Here is a 26,048-nt window from a genome sequence, read left to right on the forward strand (position 1 = left end):
AGCCAGCCTATGTCACTTTCAAGAACTTTCGTCTCAATCAGTTATGCTTATGCATATTACGGTTCTTCCTTCCGGTCCTTTGGAAATGTCTCACTTTTCAGAAATTGTGAGGGGGATTTTGACTTAATTGGGCAATTTGTGATTTCAAAGAGGATGAAGTATCTTACAATTGAGGTTTTCCAATGTCCACTATTATATAATCACCTGTCGAAATACTATCGATTCATCTAAAACTCATTGTTGCTGGAGAAGATGCAGTGAAATACATACTTACTTGCTTTTTAACACTTTATAGATATATCATGTATCATGGACATTAAAACATACCAAACTTATATCCGTAAAATTAAAATGAATTGCGTAAATCAAAATTATGACGTAATTATTTGGAAAACAAAATACAAATTCATTTTATTCGATCAATCACATAGTATATGCATCAAATGAAAGTCAGTCTAGTACAAATTACAAAGACAGAGACGTCAAAAACGAAAAACAATACTTGAGCTTACAAATCTCAATGCAAACAACATCCATTTTAAGCAGAAGAAACAGCCCTCAAATTTGTGGGACGACCCTTGCTAAGGTCATCGTAAGGGCAGAAGTCCCTCTCCGCGGTTAGCTCATATGGTGCAGTGTCAGTGGCTAGCCACTGCTTAACCTCAAACTTGTGTTGAGCACAACTCGTGTGGGGGCCAGTGGTGGTAACCTCAACGTAGTCGAGGTACCAGCCGTGGTGTGGGCCAGACCCGTCTGAGACTACCTTTAAGGCGCACACTGAGGCACTAAGGCATGGGCCTTTACCACTGAATATGTCCAAGTTTCCTCGCTCGAAATAGTCGTATTTTTGGCCCATTAGCCCGCCCCAGTTCTCAATGTCTGAGATTCGAACACCGTCTCCATATTTGTTCCAGAGTTCTAGATTGATCTTTGAGTCTGTTCCAGCCTTGATTATTGACCCGGTTTTAATGTAGAAGGTGTACACACAACTGAAATCATCTGCCTGTCGATCCGGATTATCCGTTAGTTAAACCCAATACATTTATCATTAATTTAGCGATGTAATGCTCCATCTCCAAATTTTAGGCTAAATAAGTATTCTTGTATGAAACGGTTTTATAATTTGTGTTTTTTATATGAGACTGACCCACGTAAAATCATATCATCCCTTGAATTCACTTTCTAGTGAGTCAATGGTCTTTTTAGTTACATTAATGAATGATTAACAAATCTCATTTACATTATTATTCCTTCTATCTCAATCATTTATTTGCCTTTTTTTTTATTCTCTGTGAGGCGTATTTTAATCAAAAGCAAACAAATGATTGATACGAAGGGAGTAAGATTTCACTAGATATCATTCTAGTGAAATCTTATCATTAATCCAATTCAATAATCAATGTTTAAACTTAGGTGGCAGATCAAAAAATGTACTCCGTACATTAAATATTTAAATCAGCATGATTTATAATGTTATGAGACGATATAACGGTAGTTTTACTTGATTAAATGTTGGGTGACAATGAACTCCTGGTTTCGAATTAGTTATATGAGTCGATCTCACATCCTCACGTTATGTTAATATGAGACGCTGATGTTAGAAATCCTATTGATAGATCTTACTAGCGGATCCATTTAAAGTAATCGTACTCATATTCATTTCAATTAGTCTTGCTGAAGACGGGTCGGAGCAAGTGACGGGTAATGTCACTCACAAAACGAATAGGGGATAAGGTGGGGTACCTCCATGTGCTTCCCTCTCTCCTCTATTTGGGTCATTTGTGAGAGAAAATGGTATCCGTCACTCCAAAGTGACGGATACGTGCCGTCACAAATGAGATTTTGTGTATTCTTAAACAAACTATAGATTCAAGCTGATCGAACAAAAACAAATACTACGTCCATTCATATCCAAATAATCACGTACTTAATGTTGATCGTTCAATGTAGGAATGTAGTCAGGGAAAATAATAATGCAGAATTAAGGCAAAAGATACAATTAAACTAAACTAATTAAGATTTTAAAAAGTTAAATGAATAATGGACTTACAGATCGAGCAAGAAATGCAAAGGATAACCAGATCATGACTTTGAGCAAACATCTCATGCTCTCCATTTTTGTCGACTTTTTTTGTCACCTTTTTGTTTACCAATTTCTCTCTTTTTTGTCTTAAAAATTGGAAGATGGATGCGCCTTATGGAGGAGATTTAAATGATCTTTATGGAAAACACGTTGGTAGGGACTGGGACACTTCCCCATTTTTTTTTTAAATATGCATTAATCATAGTAGTGGACTTGCATGACATTAAATCGTACCATATGATAATGTTATTCCAAATTCTTGTTTTCGACGGCCACTTTTCGTCTAAAGCTTGAATATTTTATGGTTAATGCATATGTGACCATTACATGGTTAAAGCTCTGTTTGGTAAAACCAGCTGAAAAGTTAGTTGAAATCTGAAAAGTTAACTGAAACCTGAAAAGGTAACTCATATGATAACCGAAAAGTAGAAGTTGAGAAGGTAACTAATTATAAAAAAAATATTTGGCAAACTAGTTAAAAAAGTGGCTGATTTTTGGTAAAATGATGTAAAAGGATATGATTATTATTTAATATTATAGATTGAAGGGTAATAAATGGAAGATAATTTAGGTAGTATTTCGTTTCAAGTAGCTTATTAGACCAAATAAGCTACTTGCCAAACACTTGCAAAAAAATCAGGTAGCTGAATTTTTGGTCAAATACGCTACTTTGGTCCAATAAGCTACCTGAAGTGTCGTGGCAAACGGAGCCTAAATGTAATCATAATGGTACAACGAGTGTTATATCTTATGGTAACTTGTATTTCAATAGTGGTTACATTTGACTGTATTACAAAATCTCATCTTATTATTTCAGACCAAAATAGCATGTATGAAGAGAGACAATTGTAATGTTATTAATGTAGCTGAAGGGTTTTGTAACAATTTTCAACATATTTGAATTACAAAATTTCCAACATCTCATGCATGCTCAGTATTAAGATTAAACAAAGGGGTGATTAACAAACTTACTTGAAAGAATTCTAATAAGATGCTAATAATAAGAAATATAATAAACTTAAATCGAAGCTTCTTGAATAATAATATAATCTGTAAGACCGTCTCACAATAGTGTTGCGCCTCTACTGGTACCCACACATTATGGGCAATTTTCTTCCCTTTTAATCCTAGTACAATCTTAAGGGCAATTTTCTTCCCTTTTACTCCCTTGAGATTTTTATCTTTTTAGAAAAATTGATCATCAAAGATCTCCCTTATATCTCTATATATATCCCTATATATAGGGAGTTCAATATATGGAAAGTTTAACAGAATAAGCTTTATTTGTAATACTCCGTATTTATGAGTCTTCGGGTACTCTATCGAGTAGGCCTTACTCTGTCAAGTAAGGGTGAGTTGCGTTTTAGAATAGCTTCTGACCTGTTGGGTACTCGATCGAGTAACTAGGATACTCGATCGAGTAAGGGGGTACTCGATCGAATACCTTGGGTACTCGATCGAGTAAGCCAGGTTTGGGAAGTTTTCTCGGGTTTTGTTAATTATGCGATTAAGATATATAACCTTCGTCGTCATTATTCTAAACACTTTTGCAAAACCTAATTTACTATTAAAGAGAGAAAGCAAGTACGTCCTTAATCCTAATCGCATCGTTAGCAAATCCCGGAGTTTGGAAGGTCGGTTTTCATCGTTGGTTATACCGTTGAGATCCTTGCATCGAGGGTAAGATCTATGTACCCTTTTTGTTGTCTTTCCTTTGTTTTGGTTAAATCCTAATATAGGGATTTGGGGGTTTTTTTGAGTAGTATGTGATTTGGTAGCATTTGTATGTTGTATGATAGGAGGAGGTTTCGTAGAGGAAGCTTTTGATACAAATTTGTAGAGACCGTCGATAGTGTGCTTTCGGGTAGGATTTCCTACTCGGTATTAGTCCCATAATGGGATGATTGTTGATGTGTTGAGATTGATTGTTTGCTATAGTAATTGTATTGTGACGGCTATGATTGTGATTGTGATTGGTTGTCTATGTTTCTCGAGGCGTGCCCTCGGCTGAGTGGGGTCACTTGCGGGAGTGGCTTCACGCCCTAGTTTCTCCTTCTGTGGAACCCGCCACAGGAGGGATGTGCACATTAATGGACAGGGTTATCGCTCATTACGAGGAGCGGGGATTTGGTGGGTACGGCTGCGGTCCCCCCAGCGGGAGGATCGGGTCAGTGGCGATCGGTGATTGAGATTGTTGGAATTGGTGTGGTTGTGTGTGTGACAGATTAAGGTCATGCATTTATCTTATTGTTGATATATATTGAGTTGTGTGATTAATCGACCCGGTTGTTGTTTTGTAAACTGCGGTGATCCATTCGGGGGATGGTGAGCAGATATTGAGCAGTATGAGATGAGTCTTTGGGATATTTGGGATTGCCACGATATGATGATAGAAGTCTTCCATTTTGTAGCTTAGTAGTTTCTTTACATTTGATTAGAAACAAAATGTGATCGGTTTGAGAACATGTATTATACTTTTGGTTTTGGTTTCGAGAATTGTAACCCTTCACTAAGTATTTCTATTTAAACGTTGTTTCTTTATTGTTTATTTGATTATCATTGCCTCGGGTAACCGAGATGGTAATATCTTCATACCTGAGTGGTCCTGGTAAGGCACTTGGAGTATGGGGGTGTTACAAATGGTATCAGAGCGACGATCCTGAAACCTGTAACCAATGAACCTAATGAACATAGGGAGTCAATTAAAATGAACCCGGGGTAAAGGTTGTAGGAGCTAATGCAAAGGCTTGGGAGACGTCTTGAAGTCGCGAACTCGCCCTACAATTTTGAACCGGTCACATGGGAGGTGTATGTCAAGGTCGTATGCGTTGTTTGATTAGCTTGTGTGTGTATGTGATGAAGTGTGTGTAACCGTTGGGTGTTTGCGGTAGGAAGTTGAGAATGTGAAAGAAAGGTTGATGATATATGTAGAATTGATGTTGGAATGAAAACATGTTGGGTGTTTACAATGTGGCATTTAATAACATGATATAATGATTTCGTAGATCGTATGAAAAGATGCGTAGCATTATATGCTTAGTTATGATATAATGTTGGTTTTATAAAGTTTTTAGCATGTTAGCATATGATATAGCATGCGAGTAGCGTTTCTGAGTTAACATGACTCGATCGAGTGGGACTGACTTGATCGGGTGGGTTTTTGACGATTTTGAGTCCAGAATCGTGTTTTTGGGCACTCGATCGAGTACTTCGAGCACTCGATCGAGTAGGGGGTCACTCGATCGAGTAGCCTAACTACTCGGTCGAGTATGTTAGAGATCAGAAGGTCTGTTTGGGGTCTGATGTTGGGGTTGGGGCACTCGATCGAGTATGTTGGGCACTCGATCGAGTGTGTTTTGGAACTCGATCGAGTAGGGCCTGGGCAGCTTGTTTTCGTGTTTCGAGGTTTTAGCGCGTATGTTTATATCCACCCCTTTTCTCATATAGTTTCAAGATGCCGCCCAAGAAGACTGCTTTGTATGCGAGAGCTGAGCTTATGAACTTAGATGACATCGTTAAGATGTTGGAGCATCAGGATGCTCTTACTGAGGCTTTAAAGGCTGTGGGGAAAGATAAGGATAAGGATAAGGAGAAAGAGGTTGATCACTCTAAAATCAGCCTCTATATAGCGAGGTTTAACCCGAAAGAGTACAAGGGGGTTGGAGAGCCGAACCTTCTTGATAGCTGGCTTAGAGAGATGGAGAACATATTAGATTTGGTTCACTTCGTCACGATGAGATGAGAGTGGAACAGCTGCATTCTATCCGAGGGAGGCGGTGGTAAGTGGTGGGATACGGTGAAAGTGAGTGCTAAGGAGTTGTATGTGAACCAAGGTTTACCTGCTATACCTTGGGAAGAGTTTCTTAGAGCTATGAGAAAAGAGTTTGTCTTGGAGCATGTGAGGAGTAAGTTGAGTGAAGAGTTTGTGAGTTTTAAGATAACCGAGATATCGTGGCCGAGTACTACAGGTTCAATGACAAGTCTAGGTATCTTTGAGGATATGGGTTTGAGTGAGGAGAATTTGGCGTTGAGGTTTGAGAGGGGTTGACCCCTAAGATTATGGATAAGTTACCCGTGGGAGTCCTTACTGATGTTAAGGAAGCTTGTGAGAGGGTGGAAGAGCCGAGAGGTTGGTGGAGATGGCTCGGGAGAGGTCGGGTGGTGAGAAAAGGAAGTCGAGAGCGAGGGTGGTGGCCAATCTAATCACAAGAAAGGCAACCACAATCGGTCTAAGGGGTTTTCTTCGGGTCGGGTTGATCTTTGGGGCTTCCTTTGGGCGTGGCCGTGGAAGTGTTAGTGGTAGTTGGGAGTGACTGCTATAGTTTGTGGTGGTGTAGGCCACAAGAGACATGAGTGCACAAGTGCACCGGGAACCTTCCAGAGACTGCTTGCAGAGCTATGCGAGCAATAGACCTAGGGTCATGGCCAAACCGGGAAAGTCGAGTTACCAGTGGAGGCAACCGCAACGGCGGTAATTCTTATCGAAACCACCAACGAACAACAACAACAACCAAGGGTCGGGTGCTAAGCCGACCACATCACCAAGATCTTGTCCAGGAGGTGGGAGAAGACCAATGGAAAGTTATTCATGATGAGAAGAAAGCGGTGAGGAGGATGCACACGTTATCACCAGTACTTTTTTGTTAATGGTATTCATACCTTTGTTTTGTTTGATTCGGGGGCTTCTCAGTCGTTTGTATCTTAGAGTCATGTTAAACGGTTGGGTTTAAGGGTGTATGAGTCACATCGGTGAGAAAGTTTTTATACCTTCGGGTGAGTACATATCTTGTGGGAGGTTATATAGGGATGTACCTATGATAGTTGGGCAAGTTGATTTCCTGTAGACTTGCTAGAGTTTCCTTTTGACGGTTTTGAGATGATAGTTGGGATGGATTGGTTGGGAAAGTATAAAGCTAAGATAGACTGTCATCAAAAGAAAGTGTCTTTAAGAGGTCCTAAGGGCGTTAGTGTGTCTTATCGTGGGTTTCTAGTCAAACCCAAAGTTAAGTTGATTGCAGCTGTTACTTTGAAGTCATATTTGAGGAAGGGATGTCCTTTGATATTATGCCATGTGAGAGATGACCGGATAGAGGGTCCGACAGTTGAGCAGATACCAGTGGTGGGAGAGTTTGAGGATGTGTTTCCAGAGGAGATTCCGGGTTGCCGCCGGAAGAGAGATAGATTTCACAAAGAGAGTTGAAACCAGGGACGGGGCCAATCTCTAAGGCACCGTACCGTATGGGTCCTAAGGAGATGGAGGAGCTTAGGAAGCAGTTGGATGATTTGATAGAGAAGGGATACATTAGAACTAGTGTATCGCCGTGGGGAGCACCAGTTCTTTTTGTGAAGAAGAAAGATGGAAGTCTGAGGTTGTGTATAGACTATAGAGAGTTGAACCGAGTGACGGTGAAGAATAAGTATCCTTTGCCAAGGATAGATGACTTGTTTGATCAGTTGAGTGGTGCATCAGTCTTTTCTAAGATTGATTTGAGGTCGGGGTACCATCAGGTGAAGATTAGAGAGGTGGACATACCAAAGACAGCTTTCACGTCGAGGTATGGTCATTATGAGTATGTGGGGATGCCGTTTGGGTTGTCTAATGCACCGGCAGTGTTTATGGATTTGATGAATAGAATCTTTAGACAGTTTTTGGACAAGTTTGTAGTGGTGTTTATCGATGACATCCTAGTCTACTCTAAGACTAAGGAGGAGCATGAGGAGCATCTGAGGATCGTGTTGCAAACTTTGAGGGAGCATGAGTTGTATGCTAAGCTATCCAAGTGTGAGTTCTGGTTAGAGAAAGTTGTTTTTCTGGGGCATGTGATCTCTAAAGATGGGGTAGTTTGTGGATCCAAGCAAAGATAGAAGCAAAGTGACAAAGTGGGAAGCACCAAAGAATGTTCTTTGAGATCGAAGTTTCTTGGGTTTAGTTTGGATACTACGGGACGGTTCGTGAAATATTTCTCCAAGATAGCTAGACCTATGACAGCGTTGATGAGGAAAGAGAACAGGTTTCGTTGGGATGAGAGTTGTGAGACGGCGTTCCAAACATTAAAGGAGCGTTTGATCACAGCTCCTGTCTTAGCATTGCCTGAAGGAATCGAGAACTTTGAGGTTTATACAGATGCCTTAAAGAATGGGTTGGGATGTGTGTTGATGCAGAACGGTAAAGTGATTGCCTATGCTTCTAGCAAATTGAAGCCTTATGAGGAGAACTACCCTACTCATGATCTGGAGTTGGGTGCAGTGGTGTTTGCTCTCAAGATTTGGAGACATTACCTTTATGGAGCAATCTTTAAGGTATTTTCTGATCACAAGAGTCTCAAGTATATTTTCACTCAAAAGGAGTTGAACATGAGACAGAGGAGGTGGATGGAGCTGATTGGCGATTATGACATGGAAATTATCTACCATGAAGGGAAGGCCAATGTAGTTGCTGATGCTTTGAGTAGGAAGAGTGTACATTCTCTGTGTACAGCTCTATCTTTGATAAGACTGAGAGATGAGGTAGCGAGGTTTGGGATACATATGATGCAGAAAGGAGATGCCATGGGCGATATGACAGTGCAGCTTGAGTTTTATGATGACATTCGAGGTAAGCAGGCGTTGGATCCTAAGATGATTGAGTGGAGAGCTGGAGTAGAGAAAGGGACAGTGTCTCGATTCTCTATTCATACAGATGGTAGTTTGAGGTTTGATGGTAGGTGGTGTGTTCCTAATGATGAGGAGTTGAGAAAGACTATCATGACAGAGGTGAAGGAAATCTATATCTCATTACTTAACATATTCTTATATGTTTCAAATTTATTTAGTCATAAAATAAATTCTAGATCTTATGCATGCAAACTAAAATAAAAGGAGATAAGAAAATCAATTTCTCACCAAATAAATTTCGGTCATATTGGGCACCAACAAGATCTCCTTCTTGTTAGTTCTTGAGCTTTCCATATTGGATGAACATACATGACCTCAAAATAGAAGCCCTCCAATTAGTTGCACCCAAGACAATCCCTTAAATCCACAAATAAACATGTACTAGATGTTTGTAATGTAGTTTACCTTAAAATCTATTACTAATACTCATATACTACTTTTAGTATTATTAGTGTTTGATTTAAACAAATTAGATTCACAAAAATGAATTTTGTGAAGAAAAAGAGAGAAGTTTTTATGTTTTCTTAGAACATTAGAAAGTGAATGAAAATTGAGAGAAAACTCTCTAATTAAGCTCACAAAACCGGTGGCCTCTAGGTAAAATAGACCATAATTATTTTTCTTTTTGTCTTCACAAGACAATTAGGTGTAAGTCTTTTTCATTGTCATGTCACTATCATGCAATTTGGACAAATGAATAAGACAAATGGAAAAAGACAAAACATCTCACAATGCCCACCAATTTCGGTTTTATGTGTGTAATATGGAGTCCATTTTATTTTTGTCAATTGTACAATTGTATTTCATGTGACATGTGACATGTCTTATGTCATGTTTTAATTTATAATGCATATTTAACAAATTAAATATCATTTACAAATTAAATAAATCATATTTAACAAATTGACTAGTAATTAAAATTACTTTCTCATAAAATGGTCATTTAATTACTAGTTAGTATAATTCACAATATCTTGTAATTATAACTAACTTATCATTCTCTTCTCGCGTGTTTCGCAAACACCGATTAATTTTAGTAATATAACTTCTTAAATTACTAAATAAAATCTCATTTAATCACATTATAATAAGATGTCATTTTCTCTCTTATGATAATTTGTTCAATTTTAAGGAATTAATTAATATGTATCAGTATACAATTAATTAACCTTTTCAATTAAGGGAATCGTCCTTTAGGTGTGACCTCAAGGGATCAACTGGTCACCACCGTCGCACGACAGTAATGCCAAACTCTAGCCAGCCAATCATTACCGATATGTGTGGACCAGTTGCCTATATATGTAATGTATCATCCCTTTCGTATTCTTGGTATGAGATTTAATAATGATATTTAAATCATGTGATCGCACTATTGTTGAGGACACATTTCCCAACAAGAGGCACATTGCACACCATATTCAGTTCATCCAGGTGGAGACAAATTGTACAAGGATTTAAAGAACACGTTTTGGTGGCCTGGGATGAAGAAAGAGACAACTGAGTTTGTGTCCGTTGTTTGACATGCCGAAGAGTTAAAGGGGAACAATGACGACCACAAGGTAAGATTCGGTCTTTAACGGTGCACTGAGTGGAAGTGGGAATCCATTTCCATGGATTTTATCGTGGGTTTGCCAAAGAGTCAACAAGGTAACAACATGATTTGGGTAATAGTGGATCGACTGACCAAGTCAGCTCACTTTGTTCCAATGAAAGATACATGGACTAAAGCACAATTGGCTATGGCCTATCGAAAGAACGTGCTTAAGTTACATGGAGTCCCTAAGTACATAGTGTCTGACAGAGATGCGAGATTTATATCAAGGTTTTGGAAAGAGTTGCAGGAATCGTTGGGAACAACTTTGAAGATGAGTACAGCATTTCATCCTGCGACAGACGGACAGACTGAGAGAACAATCAAGACTCTTGAGGATATGTTGCGAGCTTGTGTGATGGATTTTGGTGGTAGCTGGGAACAGAGGTTGGACTTGATAGAATTTTCTTACAATAACAGCTATCACACTAGTATTGGTATGGCACCGTTTGAGGCTTTGTATGAGAGGAGATGTAGGAGTCCAATTTGTTGGGACGATAGTGCTGAGGCAGTGGTTTTAGGACCGGAGATGGTACATGAGATGGTTGAACAGATTAAGATGATCAGGGAACGGATGAGAGCAGCTCAGGATAGGCAAAAGAGCTATGCAGATCTACACCGCCAAGATATAGAGTTTCAGGTTGGGAACAAGGTTCTTTTGAAAGTGTCTCCTATGCATGGGGTTATGAGATTTGGGAAGAAAGGCAAGCTAAGTCAGAAGTTTATAGGGCCTTATGAGATCTTAGAGCGAGTTGGGGAAGTTGCATATCGTTTGGCTTTACCAGCTGCGTTAGAGAGAGTGCATAATGTGTTTCATGTATCGCAGCTGTGGAAGTATGTGAGTGATCCGTCACATGTGTTAGAGGCAGAGAACTTAGAGCTCGATGAGTCCTTATCATATCTTGAGGTGCCTAAGCAGATTCTTGACCGAAAGGTTAGGAAGACTAGGAGTGGTGAGACAGTTTTGCTTAAAATCCTTTGGTCTAACCACGAGACTGAGGAAGCTACATGGGAGCCAGAGGAAGCTATGAAAGAGCGATACCTTTTTCTGTTTGATCAGGTATGTGTGGTTACGAGGACGTAACCTTGTTTCTTTTAGGGGGTAGGAGATGATCGCAAAGAGTTTTTAACCGTTTTATACCCTTTTTGTATGTTGTGTCGGTATGTTTGTCGGGATGAGTTGGGTTAGTAACATGTTTTATGTTGAGTTTTGTTTTGGTAGTGAGTCGGAAGCGTTGGGGGAGTACCTTTGCTTAATAGTGGTTTGAACTTCGAGGACGAAGTTCTTTTTAAGGAGGGAAGACTGTAATACTCCGTATTTATGAGTCTTCGGGTACTCTATCGAGTAGGCCTTACTCTGTCGAGTAAGGGTGAGTTGCGTTTTAGAATAGTTTCTGACCTGTTGGGTACTCGATCGAGTAACTAGGATACTCGATCGAGTAAGGGGGTACTCGATCGAGTACCTTGGGTACTCGATCGAGTAGCCGGTTTGCGGGGAGTTTTTCTCGGGTTTTGTTAATTATGCGATTAAGATATATAACCTTCGTCGTCATTATTCTAAACACTTTTGCAAAACCTAATTTACTATTAAAGAGAGAAAGCAAGTACGTCCTTAATCCTAATCGCATCGTTAGCAAATCCCGGAGTTTGGAAGGTCGGTTTTCATCGTTGGTTATACCGTTGAGATCCTTGCGTCGAGGGTAAGATCTATGTACCCTTTTTGTTGTCTTTCCTTTGTTTTGGTTAAACCCTAATATAGGGATTTGGGGGTTTTTTTGAGTAGTATGTGATTTGGTAGCATTTGTATGTTGTATGATAGGAGGAGGTTTCGTAGAGGAAACTTTTTGATACAGCTGTAGAGACCGTCTGATAGTGTGCTTTCCAGGTAAGATTTCCTACTCAGTATTAGTCCCATAATGGGATGATTGTTGATGTGTTGAGATTGATTGTTTGCTATAGTAATTGTATTATGACGGCTGTGATTGTGATTGTGATTGGTTGTCTATGTTTCTCAAGGCGTGCCCTCGGCTGAGTGGGGTCACTTGCGGGAGTGGCTTCACGCCCTAGTTTCTCCTTCTGTGGAACCCGCCACAGGAGGGATGTGCACATTAATGGATAGGGTTATCGCTCATTATGAGGAGCGGGGATTTGGTGGGTACGGTGCGGTCCCCAGCGGGGACCGGTCCAAGGTGGGACGATCCGTGATTGAGATTGTTGGAATTGGTGTGGTTGTGTGTGTGACGTTTAAGCTGTCTGTTTATCTTATTGTTGATATATTGAGTTGTGTGATTAGTATCGACCCGGTTGTTGTTTTGTAAACTGCGGTGATCCATTCGGGGATGGTGAGCAGATATTGAGCAGGTATGAGATGAGTATTGGGATAGCTGGGATTGCCACGATATGATGATAGAAGTCTTTTTTGTAGCTTAGTAGTTTCTTTACATTTCGATTAGAACGATGTGATCGGTTCGAGAACATGCATTATACTTTTGGTTTTGGTTTGAGAATTGTAACCCTTCACTAAGTATTTCTATTTAAACGTTGTTTCTTTATTGTTTATTTGATTATCATTGCCTCGGGTAACCGAGATGGTAATATCTTCATACCTGAGTGGTCCTGGTAAGGCACTTGGAGTATAGGGGTGTTACATTATTATTCTTATTAATTATAAAATTGCAAAACTCATCTAGTGTGTGATCGTGTAGGACCGATTAATACTACCCGAACCCTAACTCATTTAGCGCCTCCTAGCAGAATATCGTAGCCACATAGGATAAATTAGTTATACAATATTCTAGACATATGAGCACACTAACTCCTTCGGTAGCCATCTTGGAAATTTTATTCCTTTTAATAATTAACTAGTTTAGACCCATGCAATAAATGCATGGTATATATATATATATATATATATATATATATATATATATATATATATATATATATATATATATATATATATATATATATATATATATATATATATATATATATATATATATATATATATATATATATACATATATACATATAGAGTAAAGTTCTTATAAGTCCTTCATATCTTTTGAGTCCATAAGTCCCTCCCATATCCCTTAGATCATGCTTGGTGGATGCTTGAGATTGAAAGTACGAAACACACTTAACACTAATTAATTCACTTCTCTCTCTAGTTTTAATAATACATTTACTATTCATTATCATACACAATTAACACCACCATTTATCTTATACTTCCAAGTTTATGAAAATTTTGTTAACACTTTTCCAGTTTCAGTTTTTTTTTCGTTTTTTTTAGACAAGTTTTCGACATTTTAGGATTTTACTAGTGTAATTCTAACAGCAAAAAATGCAATTTTAATCTACGAAGCGGTTTTGACGGATATTATTTTGAAATTTGTAATTTTAAGGAATGTTTACGAGAATTTTGCGTCTTACGAGTTTAACTTCAGTCTTTTTTGACTGATTTTGACGAATAATATTTTAAATTTTTGTAATTTTATCACAACTTATTGTTATTTTAGCATTTTACGAGTGTTATTTTAACGACAAAAAGTGTTATTTTAGTCAAGGAAAGTGTAATTTCAGTCCAATGAGAGTGTTATTTTAGTCCAGGAAAGTATTATTTTAGTCCAGGCAATTGTAATTTCAGTCCAATGAGAGTGTTATTTTAGTCCAGAAAATTGTAACTTTAGGCCAGAAAAGTATAATTTCAGTCCACTGAGAATGTAATTTTAGTCCATTGAGAGTGTAACATTAGTCCAATAGTAGTAAGTGTAATTCTAGCAGAAAAAGTGTAATTTTAGCCGAAAAAAGTGTTATTCTAGCAGAAAAAGTGTAATTTTAGCCGAAAAAAGTGTTATTCTAGCAGAAAAAAGTATAATTTTAACAGAAAAAAGTGTAATTTTAGCGGAGAAAAGTGTAATTTTAACAGAAAAAAGTGTAATTCTAACAACAAAAAGTGTAATTTTAGCAGAAAAAGTGTAATTTTAGCCGAAAAAAGTGTTATTCTAGCAGAAAAAAAGTATAATTTTAAGCTAAAAAAGTGTAATTCTAACCACAACAAAAAGTGTAATTTTAGCAGAAAAAGTGTAATTTTAGCCGAAAAAAGTGTTATTCTAGCAGAAAAAAGTATAATTTTAACAGAAAAAAGTGTAATTTTAATGAAGAAAAGTGTAATTCTAACAGAAAAAAGTGTAATTCTAACAAGAAAAGGTGTAACTTTAGCAGAAAAAGTGTTATTCTAGCAGAAAAAAGTGTAATTTTAACAGAAAAAAGTGTAATTCTAACAACAACAAAAAGTGTAATTCTAACAGAAAAAAGTGCAATTTTAATGGAGAAAGGTGTAATTTTAAAAGAAAAAGATGAAATTTTAATGGAGAAAAGTGTAATTTTAGAAGAAGAAAGTGTAATTTTAACTTCATTAGAACATAAAAATCAACAAATATAAAGAAAATTTGGAAAACAAAAAATAGATCTAGGTTTAACTATTCAAAAATAGATTTAACTCTTTCATTTGTTTTGTTACAAACAAACTCAAATTTCCATTATCAAAACAAAACCAACACAACTTAACTAAAAAGAAGGCGACCTCCACTCACCCCAACACAAAACTAATATATATATATATATATATATATATATATATATATATATATATATATATATATATATATATATATATATATAGAGAGAGATTGAATCATGTGAGGCACCCTTCTTAGGGTAAGGCGGCTGAACCATTTACTCACCATTGGATCTAATTATTACAGATGCACCAGATGTTGACACCTGTCCCCTATATACTCCCAACTAACTCACTTTCCCTCATTTACAATCTCACTTCCCCTCATTTATTTCTCTCTCTTCCTTCAGTTACTTTTCCGCCATTTATTTCTCTCTCTTCCGTCTCGCTCATCTTGACTTCACTCCGTCTTCGCCATTCGCTGAACTCCGTCACATTTGTTCCGCCATTGAAGTAGATTTATCCTCTTCTTCGTATGTTCCTTTCCGTTTCTTTACTAAATCGACTTCGTTTGATTTTTATGCATTTCGTTTGTTTATTAGGTTTTTCTCATTGTTCATTGCTTAATATGTTTCGTTTTTGTTAATATTGTGCTTTTTTGTTGTTGTTGTTGTGGTGATCTGTTGATTCTGCAATGTCGACATAGTTCTGTGTTTGTGTATCATGAAACTTGGAGGTGATTTTGTGAATATTGGTCTGATGTGTTGTTGTTAAACCTGAGTTAATTTTGTGAATTTTGGAGTCGTTTTTGTGAATCTGGTGGAATATTTTGTGAATCTGGTGGAATATTTTGTGAATCATTCTCATTATAATGCAGGAAGTTAAACCTGTGTTTGTGCATCATGAAACTTGGAGGTGATATTGTGAATATTGGACTGATGTGTCGTTGTTAAACCCGAGTTAATTTTGTGAATTTTAGAGTCGTTTTTGTGAATCTGGTGGAATATTTTGTGAATCTGGTGCAATATTTTGCGAATCATTCTCATTATAATGCAGGAAGTTAAACCTGCCTCATGATTGTCATCTTTTTATGATGAGTTTATGTGAATGTTTGTCCAAGCATAGACCTTATCTTGCGAAACCTATAGACCACTTTGTCCATAGTTGGTCATTTGTAAAACTTCATCTGAATGCTTTGCCTTGTTTTGATATGGCTTTTAATCCTACTTATCTGGAATGTACTTATACGAAACATGACATTTTGTGTATGTGTATGAAATGTATTACTTATTATGTTTTAGTTATTTTCATTTATTTTTATCGAACTGTGTTAGTTATTTATATGCCTAGGTCAATTGCTCCTATCTGCGTATACATTGCCAACTATGGACACTTGGTGTACGGGTCGGGTAATCGATATATTTGAAGAGGCAGAGTTTGAGCTCATTAAATGGATATGCTATCTTGCCGGACAGCTTGCTGACTGTAGGGACTAGTACTGGTAATTTGAAATATAATTTAGTAGATAAATTCCCTATTACGCAAGGGTACACTTTTGAGTCTTACAAATGTGTTCTTAAGGTATTACTATGCTCAAACTCTGCCTCATCTGTACAATTCCTTGGGTTGTATTAAAACGGAATTTTAGGTTACCTTTCTTTCCATGTACTAGTAGAAAGAATATGTATCATAGATGAAGATGATAACGATGAAGATCGATCCCTACAAACAAGTCTTTCTCACGACCTATATTTTCTGCCATATCCCAACATTTGTGTTGCTCATTTAGCCCGGCCTTCTAGTTGTGACGGTTTCCTGGCTAAATGAGCAACACCAAATGGTGGGATATGGCAGAACATATATGCCATGAGAAAGACTTGTTTTGGAGGGATCGATTATCTTCATCGTCCTCATCTTCATCTTTGATATATTTGCTTTCTTGTACATCTAAAGAAAGCTTGCCTACAATGCCCTTATAATACAACACAAGGAATTACTCAATTGAAGAAAGCTGAATATGAGGACGGTAATACCTTGTGAACACGATTGTAGGACTTAAAGTTGTACCCTTGCGTGATAGGGAATGTAGCTACTCAATTATATTTCAAATGAACCTATTATGTTTAGTTGTCGGTCGGTGTACTTAGGTCTATCACCGTTAGTGTTTAATCTTACTTTTTGTATACTTGCTAAGGCACCCTTGTATAAATATGTAATCAGTAGTTTTCTATTTCGGATGTTGTATCAACATAATGTATGAATACTATGTTCCATTAATGAAGTTCACTTTCCTTTTATTTTGTCAATCCTCGAGCATATATCTTTCATAATAACTTTGAATACAACTTTCATAATAATTTAGCTGGCATGCACTTGGTGAGATTCTGTTCTGTCTCTCGATGCTGTAATGTTGATTCATAATTACGTGAATCCTATACTTGATTTTGTGAATCTTGGAGTAGTTGTTGTGAAACCTAGATCTGCCATTGTGAAACTTATTCATTTAGTTACTAACCTACTATGCGTTCCTATTATTATTTTTTAGTGAATTATGGAGTCTTGGTGCAAAGGGTGTGTCGTTAATGCTTTTGAAGAAGACGAATCGTCATTTCGTGCAGCTTATGTCTGTCAAAAACAAAATGCAATCAGTTTGTCTTTTAAGGAAGCTGATTTGGCAGAAGTTAAATTGTCTTCCCCTCGCTATCACTCACAACATTCTGTTTTCAATATTCAAGGAGTTATGCATAATATATTTTCTAAACTTGATGCCTTTGAAGACAAGGCAAATATGGCTATTGTGTGTCGGAATTGGTCTCAGTTATTTCTTATCCATCCCAATGCTCCCGGTGTAACCGCTGCATATTGGCTTTCTCTTGAAATCAACCATGTGGAGGGTATTCTAATTATTCATAGGGGTGCTAACCTAATCTTCCAAACGTGCAAATGTTTGCTGACTGATAATATGTCAGCTAAATTCATCCTTCATTTTCACCAATATAACCATCCAAGTGTCATGAACCTTCTGAATGCTATTGATCGCGCTACAATTTATGAAAACTTCCGTTCTTTACCTCCAGTGATGTCTACTGAACGAGCCACTGCAATTGCTATTGCTGTCAACTTATTACGCAATTGTATAGATGCATGTTCTATTGATTTACCTTCTATTATGGACCTATAGCCTACATTTGTATCCCTTTTCCTAAAATACTATCTTTGTGATTTTCGGCATTGAACGTTGCTATCTTGTTTGCCGTGTTCTATTGTCGATAGTTTATAAATATAATGTATGACTACTACGTTTTATTAATGAAGTTTGCTTTGTGTTCTTTGTTTTTTGTGAATCCTTGCGTTCCCTATTGTTTCATAATAACTTCGAATGACAATTTCAATAATAACTTCAATAATAACTTCATGCCCCGTTGACATTTCCGCCCCTCGTTAACCCCGTCCCCCAAAAAGGGTTCACCCGTCCTCTCCTAGGGTGTCTTTTGGTCTTGTCGTTGGTCGAATGACTATGTACAAGGGAAAGGGTTTAGGGTTGGGTTAGGCGGTTCCGCGGTAGCGGATCCGCCTAACCCAACCCTAAACCCTTTCCCGTCCCGTTTTAGGACACCCCCCTCATCGTTAACCCCGTCCCCCAAAACGGGTTCACCCGTCCCCTCCTAGGGTGTCTTTTGGTCTTGTCGTTGGTCGAATGACTATGTACAAGGGAAAGGGTTTAGGGTTGGGTTAGGCGGTTCCGCGGTAGCGGATCCGCCTAACCCAACCCTAAACCCTTTCCCGTCCCGTTTTAGGACACCCGTCCCCCAAAAAGGGTTCACCCGTCCCCTCCTAGGGTGTCTTTTGGTCTTGTCGTTGGTCGAATGACTATGTACAAGGGAAAGGGTTTAGGGTTGGGTTAGGCGGTTCCGCGATGCAGCGGATCCGCCTAACCCAACCCTAAACCCTTTCCCCGTCCCGTTTTAGGACACCCGCCCCCTACTATTAACCCCGTCCCCCAAAAGGGGTTCACCCGTCCCCTCTTAGGGTGTCTTTTGGTCTTGTCGTTGGTCGAATGACTATGTACAAGGGAAAGGGTTTAGGGTTGGGTTAGGCGGTTCCGCGGTAGCGGATCCGCCTAACCCAACCCTAAACCCTTTCCCGTCCCGGTTTAGGACACCCGGCCCCCTCATGTTAACCCCGTCCCCAAAAAGGGTTCACCCGTCCTCTCCTAGGGTGTCTTTTGGTCTTGTCGTTGGTCGAATGACTATGTACAAGGGAAAGGGTTTAGGGTTGGGTTAGGCGGTTCCGCGGTAGCGGAACCGCCTAACCCAACCCTAAACCCTTTCCCCGTCCCGCTTTAGGACACCCGGCCCCCTACTGTTAACCCCGTCCCCCAAAAAAGGGTTCACCCGTCCCCTCCTAGGGTGTCTTTTGGTCTTGTCGTTGGTCGAATGACTATGTACAAGGGAAAGGGTTTAGGGTTGGGTTAGGCGGTTCCGCGGTAGCGGAACCGCCTAACCCAACCCTAAACCCTTTCCCGTCCCGTTTTAGGACACCCGGCCCCCTACTGTTAACCCCGTCCCCCAAAAGGGGTTCACCCGTCCCCTCCTAGGGTGTCTTTTGGTCTTGTTGTTGGTCGAATGACTATGTACAAGGGAAAGGGTTTAGGGTTGGATTAGGCGGATCCGCGGTAGCGGATTCGCCTAATCCAACCCTAAACCCTTTCCCGTCCCGTTTTAGGACACCCGGCCCCCTACTGTTAGCTTATTTTTGAATCCTATAGCTTATTTTGTGAAACTGGGAGTTTATTTTGTGCATCTCAGGTCTTATCCCTGGATTCAGACTATATACATTTTATGAATCTGGGGTGTTTATTCGTGAATCTGGGGTGTTATTTTGTGAATCTCAGGTATACTCCTCACATTCAGACTATATAACTCTTATGCCTTATTGAAAAGAATCCTTGAGGTTATTTCGTGAAACTGGAGAGTTATTTCTTGAATCTCAGGTCATATCCCCCCAAAATAGACTATATAAATCTTAGTTCTTATGTTTTGTGTATCCTTTCAGCTTATTTTGTGTTTGTGACTCTAAAGATGATTATTGTGAAACAAAGCTACAAGATGAAGCGACCATCACAGCGGTTGTGCAAGCAAGCGCTTCACACAAAGAAAAAACAGAGGCGTTCGGAGGGACCGCCTACGGTGAGGACTCGAATGTCGCCAAAAGGGTTGTACAACTTTTCGAAAGATACGGAAAATCCACCGAGCGATCGCCAGATTCAATCTATAAAAGACATGGGCTTTGGCGGTCTGTTAATGATTGAAACAGACAAGATTCCCGGGGACCTTGCTTATTGGCTAGTGTCCAATTACAACCCAAAGACAAAGGGATGGTTATTTGACAAAAAACTCCTGTATTAGAGGAGGACATCCATCTTTGCATGAACATTCCAATGGGTTCAAGACCTGTTGAGGAAGCGTCACATGTGGATAAGTGCCCTGCTTATTTAGCTACGTTGGAAAACTTCCGAAAGCAATATCCACACAAATATATCGATGATCACCACGTCTTGAACCAATTATCCATGCAGAAAGATGGTGGAGATGACTTTAAACGAAATTTCATCGTTTACATATTCTCGTCTCTGTTGGGTGGTGTGCAAGGGAATCGCGCAAGTTTGAGGATTTTGAAAAGTTTAGGTGATACTTCATCGATTCCGAATTCAATTGGTGCAATTTCATCAAAAGTTGGTGACCAAGTTGAGTCTTGGCAAAAGGAGGAGTGGAGAGATGTCAAACGCTTGAAAGGAGATAATTTTTTTGGTGGACCCATTATGGTGCTCGTGTACATTTACTTGGACCGTTTCGTCTACAAATCAAGATTGGTCGTAAGAAAGTTTCCAACTTGTTGTAATTGGACGAAAGAAAAAATTGCAAAAAGAATTAAACAGGAGTTGAAGGCAAAAAAAGGTTTGGTCAAGGTTCGTGGAGCCTCCCCTTGTCATGAGCTACCACACACTCGCACCCGCACCTCATACCCACCGGTCACAAAGCTTGAGCATGTTCAGTCCAAATCAACCATTGAAGAAGGCATACCAGATATAGGGTCTGACATTCCACATTGCGGTGACAAGAAAACGATGGCCTTAGTGACGAGTAAGTGTGATATTGTTCACAAACTTGCCGACGCCGCAAAGGAAAGGTGGCCTGCAGACTTTCGCTAAGTACAGATCTCTTGCTATTCAAGCTACGAACAAGCTACCTTCGTCAGCAGCGGTCTCTACTATGGTGGCAGCCGTTAATGGTATTGCGGACGGGTATATTTCATCCCAACAGGATGAGTTTGATGAGAATGTTGGGGATGAAGAAAATGCCGATGATGGGAATAAGGAGGAAAATACAGAGATTGGTAATAATGAGGATGCTAAGAAGGATGAGGATGGTGAACTGAATTTGGACAACGTGGTCAATAATATCGTTGGAAACACGTTATCCATGGGAGCGAATGTTGTGGAGAATGATCACGTTGTTAATGACGATGTGGACAGGATGGGTGGATGGTCCGATTTACGTGCGGCATTGGAAATTATGGATGACACTTTTGTACCGATTCGTGCACCAGATCCCAAAGTGACAAGCAAACCCATTCGGAAACGTCGTAAACCAAGATTGCCAACCCCATCAGATTGCCCACGGTGGAGGCTGCTAGCAGACGACGATCATTTTTTGTCTTCTCAAGAAGACAGTCTATTGATCCTCGGCCCCGGCCAACACCAACACCAACACCGGTTGTCGAACTAGCCTTAACCCCCAATTGTTATTGATTTACCGATACTCCAATGATTCCAATCGTCCGTCCACCATCTCCAAATCGTGTGTGGAAGAATCGATCAATTGCACGAAAAACCATTGGTCACTCGCATTGATCGTCGTCGTCATGGAAACCGTTTGTCGGGTGATGAAACCACCGGTCCGTGCGAAGCGGACGAAGAGGGACCAGGTGAGGAAAGCATACAAGGTGAGGAAAGAATAGTTCAGTGTCAGAGGGAAGAGGATGAGGGAACCAGATTTCCTACATTATCGGTACCATCAGTTTCTGATCATGTTGATGTCACTAATGTTGATGTCAATAATGTTGATGTCAATACTCCTGCTATTGTGCGTTCTAGAAGAGAGATAATTCCAGCTGCTGCCTATCGATCTCCGTATCTCCAAAGAAACATCAGTGTTGTTACTGCTTTTAGTAGGGATGAGAAAATACTGTTGGATTTCGGGCTTTGCTCAACAGTAGAACAAAGGTATTTGACTATGACCTTGTTTTGTAAATCTCAGGTCTCATTTTGTGAATCAGACAATTTATAAATCGTAGGGCTTATATTGTGAATCCAATAGGCTGTTTTGCGAATCTGACGGCTTGTTTTGCGAATCTGATTGTTTTGATTGTTGAGTGCAGTGATATTCTTTTTCAAAGTAACACTCAGAGATTGACAAGGAGCATGTTGAGGACTATACCTGAAGGTGATCGAGTATGTTCTGAAGCTGTAAATATTTGGTGTGAGATCCTAAACAGTAATGAGAAGTTGAAATCACCGGATTCTCCTGTTCGTTTATTTGTTCCATACTCCAATGACGGTGTTAGTTCCCCCTGGGTTGTCTGGAAAATATTGATGTTTCTTGATTCAATTAGTAAGTTTTGGTTTGGTGTTATTATGTTTTGTGAAACCTATTTTCATCTGTATGTTCTTCTTTTCATTTCATCTTGTCTTGTTTTCAGATTTGCACTCCAATCATGTCTACATCATGCCCACCGTTCTTCTTTTGTTTCGACCTTCGATGGAATAAATTGACAGTCATACACCCTATGAATGGAGTAGATGTTAACTATTCTGATTATGTGCAACCTACGGTGCGTCTTTTCCTCCATTTCTGGTTATGCAAAGCTGTGAATTCACGATCAAAGTGTTTGACAAGCATGTAACACATCCACATAATTAAGTGCTAATTTAGGTTGTGTACGTGCGAGAAAGACAGGCTCATTAATTGGGTTTCACCGAGATTCGCAGCATGGTGACATGATGCCCGAGTTGTTTATCCCTCCTTCGATTTTGAAGTCTGGTGAAATGGATACCGGCGTCTATTTGTTTTCACTGTTGGAGCATTACAAAGGGAACAAAACTGACTGTCCTTTAATTATAACACGTAAGATACCTTTATTTAACCTTGTGAACTGAGAGTTAGATTTGTCGGACCTTGAGTTGATTTCCGAAACACAGGGCCGATTCGTGAACTTTGGAATAATTATAAGGACTTTTTGTTTTGCATTTATAGGTAAGTCAATCAAACGCTATGCATTGAAGTTATGCGTTGAATTATGACCTCCGGTGACAACATGTTGAAAGCTCTTTGTCGAACGAAGTGCGAAGAGTGGAATTGTGTGCCTATGTATGACCCATTCCCTTATTAACCATGTTTTGTGAATCTTAGATGTTATTATTGGTTTTATCTGTTGTTCTTAATTTCTGAATCGTGGGTCTTATTATGTGAATCAAAGTTCTTGATTTGTGAATCACAGATCTTAAGCTGTCTTATTAATATTTGTCAGGGGCTACCGGCGTCTACCTTATTCTGAAGACCACCTTGTGAAGGTTATTTGGCACCGCAAAGGAAGAGATGTCATACAGTAAGTATTTTTCCCCTTTACTTTTATTTTTTTGTGCTTTTCCCTTGCCCCTTTACTTTAATTCTAGTAATGTTTCTTAATGTGCCTTACTACAGCGAGGCTATGGTGTGTACTGAGTGGATGGAAGTCACACGAGCGGGATTATCTACGCTTAGACCGCGTCAGTGGGTTATGGATGAAGTAAGTAGTCTACTATCAGCGTTCATTCCATTGTATTATCTGTAATCTTTTGTTTCATTCCTAATATTGTTTTTTTAGGTGATTGATATGTTTGGGATTAAGACGACACTTCATCGACCAGATCTTTCAGACTTGCCATCGACTGTCATCGTGGTTAGCTTTGAACTTGTTTTAATATTCAAGTATCTTGATTATCCCAAATTGATATGGTTTGTAAAATCACCCTTTGTGGTATGTAGAACTGTACAAGGAAGAAAAACCCTTGTATTTGGAATCAATACATCAGTGGGACATACAAACCGGTGAATGGTGCCACAATCCGAAAGGTCTGGTCCCTCCACAATATTTTTTTTATTATTATTATTTTTTTTTTTTTTTTTTTTTTTTTTTTTTGTGGTGGACATGTAGGGCTGTAAATTGGAGACTAATCTTTATTATATCAGGTTTTTATACCGCTGATCAAAGACAAACATTGGTGGGCTTGTATATGCGATATGGATAGTAAAACGAATTACATCCTCAACTCAAGCGACTGCGTACAGTCTTATGATGTACATAATACAACCATAGACATGGTATTAATTATTTGCCTAATCTAACCCTCGACAGTTTGTGAATCAGAGTATATAAAACATTTTTAGTGTATAATCAGTATTAACTCGAAACATTTTCAGGTGGCCAAATTATCTCCTATTTTGGCACGTAGTTCCCCGTCATATTATCCCATGCGGTTTCTGCACTCTCACAGGGTTATAACTCTCAGAGTTCCTCAACAATCAAATAAGTAAGTTATTCCCTAATGTGTCCGCTTTACGGAAATTAAATATTGTTTACTAAACAGTTGAACACTATACTACATTCAGTTTTGATTGTGGAGCTCACGTGTTGAGGTATTTGAGTATGTTGGACTGTGAGATCGGTGATTGGCAGAATCCAGACAATTATCAGGTAAGAAACAAGTTGAACAGTATATGTACATGAAATCTGTATTTGAAACTGTGTTGTTCATTAATTTCATCTATAATTTCTTACAATTGCAGAGAATGCCAGATTTTCGAAAGTCTGTAATGATGCAACTACTTTCATGGGATGCAAATACTAGAACGGTACAGTCCCGGTTCTTTAATAACTTTTGCATATCAAATCCCCATTCATTCATAGTATCCGCGATATTTAAAATAGTAACGAGCCATGCTTGTCCGTGTATATATTTTGAAATATTTTATGTGTTTTCTGATATAGGAGTATAAGTAGCAAGATGTGCTTGTCTATGGTGGTGATATGATGTGAAGCAGGGAGATCGTTCTTGATGTATGCAATCAAGTCGACAAAGTGAGACCTGGGATTCACAAAAGAATGTTATTAGTGATTATGGTATAAGCAGGGAGATTTAACTTGTGGTGGATACAATCAAGTATTATGTTAGTATAGTATTAGATGGTATATGCAGGATCTATCAAGTATCCTAGTGAATATGTTATTAGTCATTTAGTTGGGTGCTAATCTGCTTATTGAGTAGATCTCCGTTTGTAATAGTTGACTTTTAATCAATGGAAATTTAACGTGGAAGATTTATAAAGCGTCTGATTCGCAAAATTAGACCTGAGATTCACAAAAGAATGTCTGAGATTCAAAAAAAAAAAGGACGATATTCACAAACAGATGGATTCACAAAATAAGTCGATAAAATGAGACCTGAGATTTACAAAAGAATAAGAATGTCTGAGATTCAAAAAAAAAAAAAAAGACGATATTCACAAAAGATTGATTCACAAAACAAGTCGATTCACAATATTAGACCTCGGATTTATATATTGTCATTCACACGGTAAGATTCATGAAATAATATTTAAATTGTGTCGTTCACAAAATAAGACCGTTTAGCTTGATTGACTGTTCCTTTCTAATAAGATTACGAATCTTCCTAATAATCGCGAAAATTAGACCAGGATTCACAAATTAATACCAACAAATAAGATTTCCGGGTCTTTTGTATATATTAAGATTTAAGATTCATAAAAAAACCTCTTACATTCACAAAAGAATCTCTCAGATTCACAAAAATAAGATAAACAAATAAATATGTTGCCAAACTAATTGTTCCAGGATTCACAAATTAAGATATGTGATTCACATAACAAGACCCAGGATTCACGAATTAAGACCTGGGATTCTTTTTGGATTAAACCGTCATTTACATGTTTCAAACATTTCATCTGTGTTAATTATTTACCACACATACACATTTCTAGACTTTTCTACCCATCGTGGCAAGTGCCATGAATGTTGTTATTTACAACGTTTCACACACAACATTCATTCATTCTCTTTATTTCAAACGTTTCACACCAAACACATTTCAACTCTATCCATTGCATCTGATGCATCTCTTTGTTTCATCAATCGGTTCG

General features: G+C 38.6%; 2 protein-coding genes and 1 long non-coding RNA gene across 3 annotated transcripts; 2 read left to right on the forward strand and 1 right to left on the reverse strand.

Annotated features, from left to right (window-relative positions):
* Window positions 1-409: 409 nt before the first annotated feature.
* On the reverse strand, window positions 410-2,242 carry LOC141623251 (PLAT domain-containing protein 3-like). Its single transcript, XM_074439339.1, has 2 exons — window positions 2,051-2,242; window positions 410-1,003 (listed from the first exon to the last, which is right to left on the reverse strand). The coding sequence occupies exons 1-2, from the start codon at window positions 2,114-2,116 to the stop codon at window positions 539-541; spliced, it is 531 nt and encodes a 176-aa protein (XP_074295440.1). The 5' UTR covers window positions 2,117-2,242; the 3' UTR covers window positions 410-538.
* A 21,137-nt stretch (window positions 2,243-23,379) lies between these two features.
* Window positions 23,380-23,763, forward strand: LOC141621353 (uncharacterized). Its single transcript, XR_012532253.1, has 3 exons — window positions 23,380-23,457; window positions 23,553-23,637; window positions 23,716-23,763. It is a non-coding gene; the product is annotated as an uncharacterized LOC141621353 (long non-coding RNA).
* Window positions 23,764-23,883: 120 nt separating this feature from the next.
* LOC141621354 (uncharacterized) lies at window positions 23,884-25,198 on the forward strand. The gene is made up of 6 exons (XM_074437924.1): window positions 23,884-23,963; window positions 24,081-24,212; window positions 24,312-24,421; window positions 24,501-24,585; window positions 24,678-24,743; window positions 24,880-25,198. The coding sequence occupies exons 2-6, from the start codon at window positions 24,132-24,134 to the stop codon at window positions 24,889-24,891; spliced, it is 354 nt and encodes a 117-aa protein (XP_074294025.1). The 5' UTR covers window positions 23,884-23,963; window positions 24,081-24,131; the 3' UTR covers window positions 24,892-25,198.
* Window positions 25,199-26,048: the final 850 nt, after the last annotated feature.

The sequence above is a fragment of the Silene latifolia genome, chromosome X (genome assembly GCF_048544455.1).
Source record: "Silene latifolia isolate original U9 population chromosome X, ASM4854445v1, whole genome shotgun sequence".
NCBI lineage: Eukaryota > Viridiplantae > Streptophyta > Magnoliopsida > Caryophyllales > Caryophyllaceae > Silene > Silene latifolia.

What these genes read in the sequence shown, in the direction of transcription:
- LOC141623251 (XM_074439339.1), bottom strand. Translation starts at nt 2,116, where the DNA reads ATGGAGAGCATGAGATGTTTGCTCAAAGTCATGATCTGGTTATCCTTT. An exon ending in TTGCATTTCTTGCTCGATCT is followed by an intron (nt 1,004 to 2,050) that starts GTAAGTCCATTA and finishes CCGGATCGACAG; the next exon opens with GCAGATGATTTCAGTTGTGT.
- LOC141621354 (XM_074437924.1), top strand. Translation starts at nt 24,132, where the DNA reads ATGGATAGTAAAACGAATTACATCCTCAACTCAAGCGACTGCGTACAG. An exon ending in ATAATACAACCATAGACATG is followed by an intron (nt 24,213 to 24,311) that starts GTATTAATTATT and finishes AAACATTTTCAG; the next exon opens with GTGGCCAAATTATCTCCTAT. An exon ending in GTTCCTCAACAATCAAATAA is followed by an intron (nt 24,422 to 24,500) that starts GTAAGTTATTCC and finishes TACTACATTCAG; the next exon opens with TTTTGATTGTGGAGCTCACG.